The 331-nt window shown below is 58.0% G+C and overlaps 1 protein-coding gene across 1 annotated transcript; it reads left to right on the forward strand.

Moving 5' to 3' along the window:
- L969DRAFT_55752 (uncharacterized protein) lies at positions 1-198 on the forward strand (the record flags this gene model as incomplete). The annotated part of the gene is made up of 1 exon (XM_014709165.1): positions 1-198. A coding segment is annotated over one exon (198 nt), but the record flags the coding sequence as incomplete, so codon positions are not given.
- Positions 199-331: the final 133 nt, after the last annotated feature.

Genomic DNA, 331 nt, shown 5'->3' on the forward strand with positions numbered 1-331 from the left:
ACGACCCGCTCACGCATTGAGTACTCACCCGTCACCGGTCATGTTGCGATCATAACCTCAAGGTGGCAGTGTCAGAGCGACTCGCTCGCGGGCCGCGATGTACTGATCTTCTTGTTGACAAACCGATCATCTCACGAGAGACGCGTGATCCCCATGCTGCGACACATGGCAGACTCAGAGGCGGGCCAGGGTCATTGATAAGTGTCGGTCTGGCAGTACATTTGCTGGTCTTGCCCACGACCCGCTCACGCATTGAGTACTCACCCGTCACCGGTCATGTTGCGATCATAACCTCAAGGTGGCAGTGTCAGAGCGACTCGCTCGCGGGCCG

The sequence above is a fragment of the Mixia osmundae genome (genome assembly GCF_000708205.1).
Source record: "Mixia osmundae IAM 14324 unplaced genomic scaffold scaffold_63, whole genome shotgun sequence".
NCBI classification, from domain to species: domain Eukaryota; kingdom Fungi; phylum Basidiomycota; class Mixiomycetes; order Mixiales; family Mixiaceae; genus Mixia; species Mixia osmundae.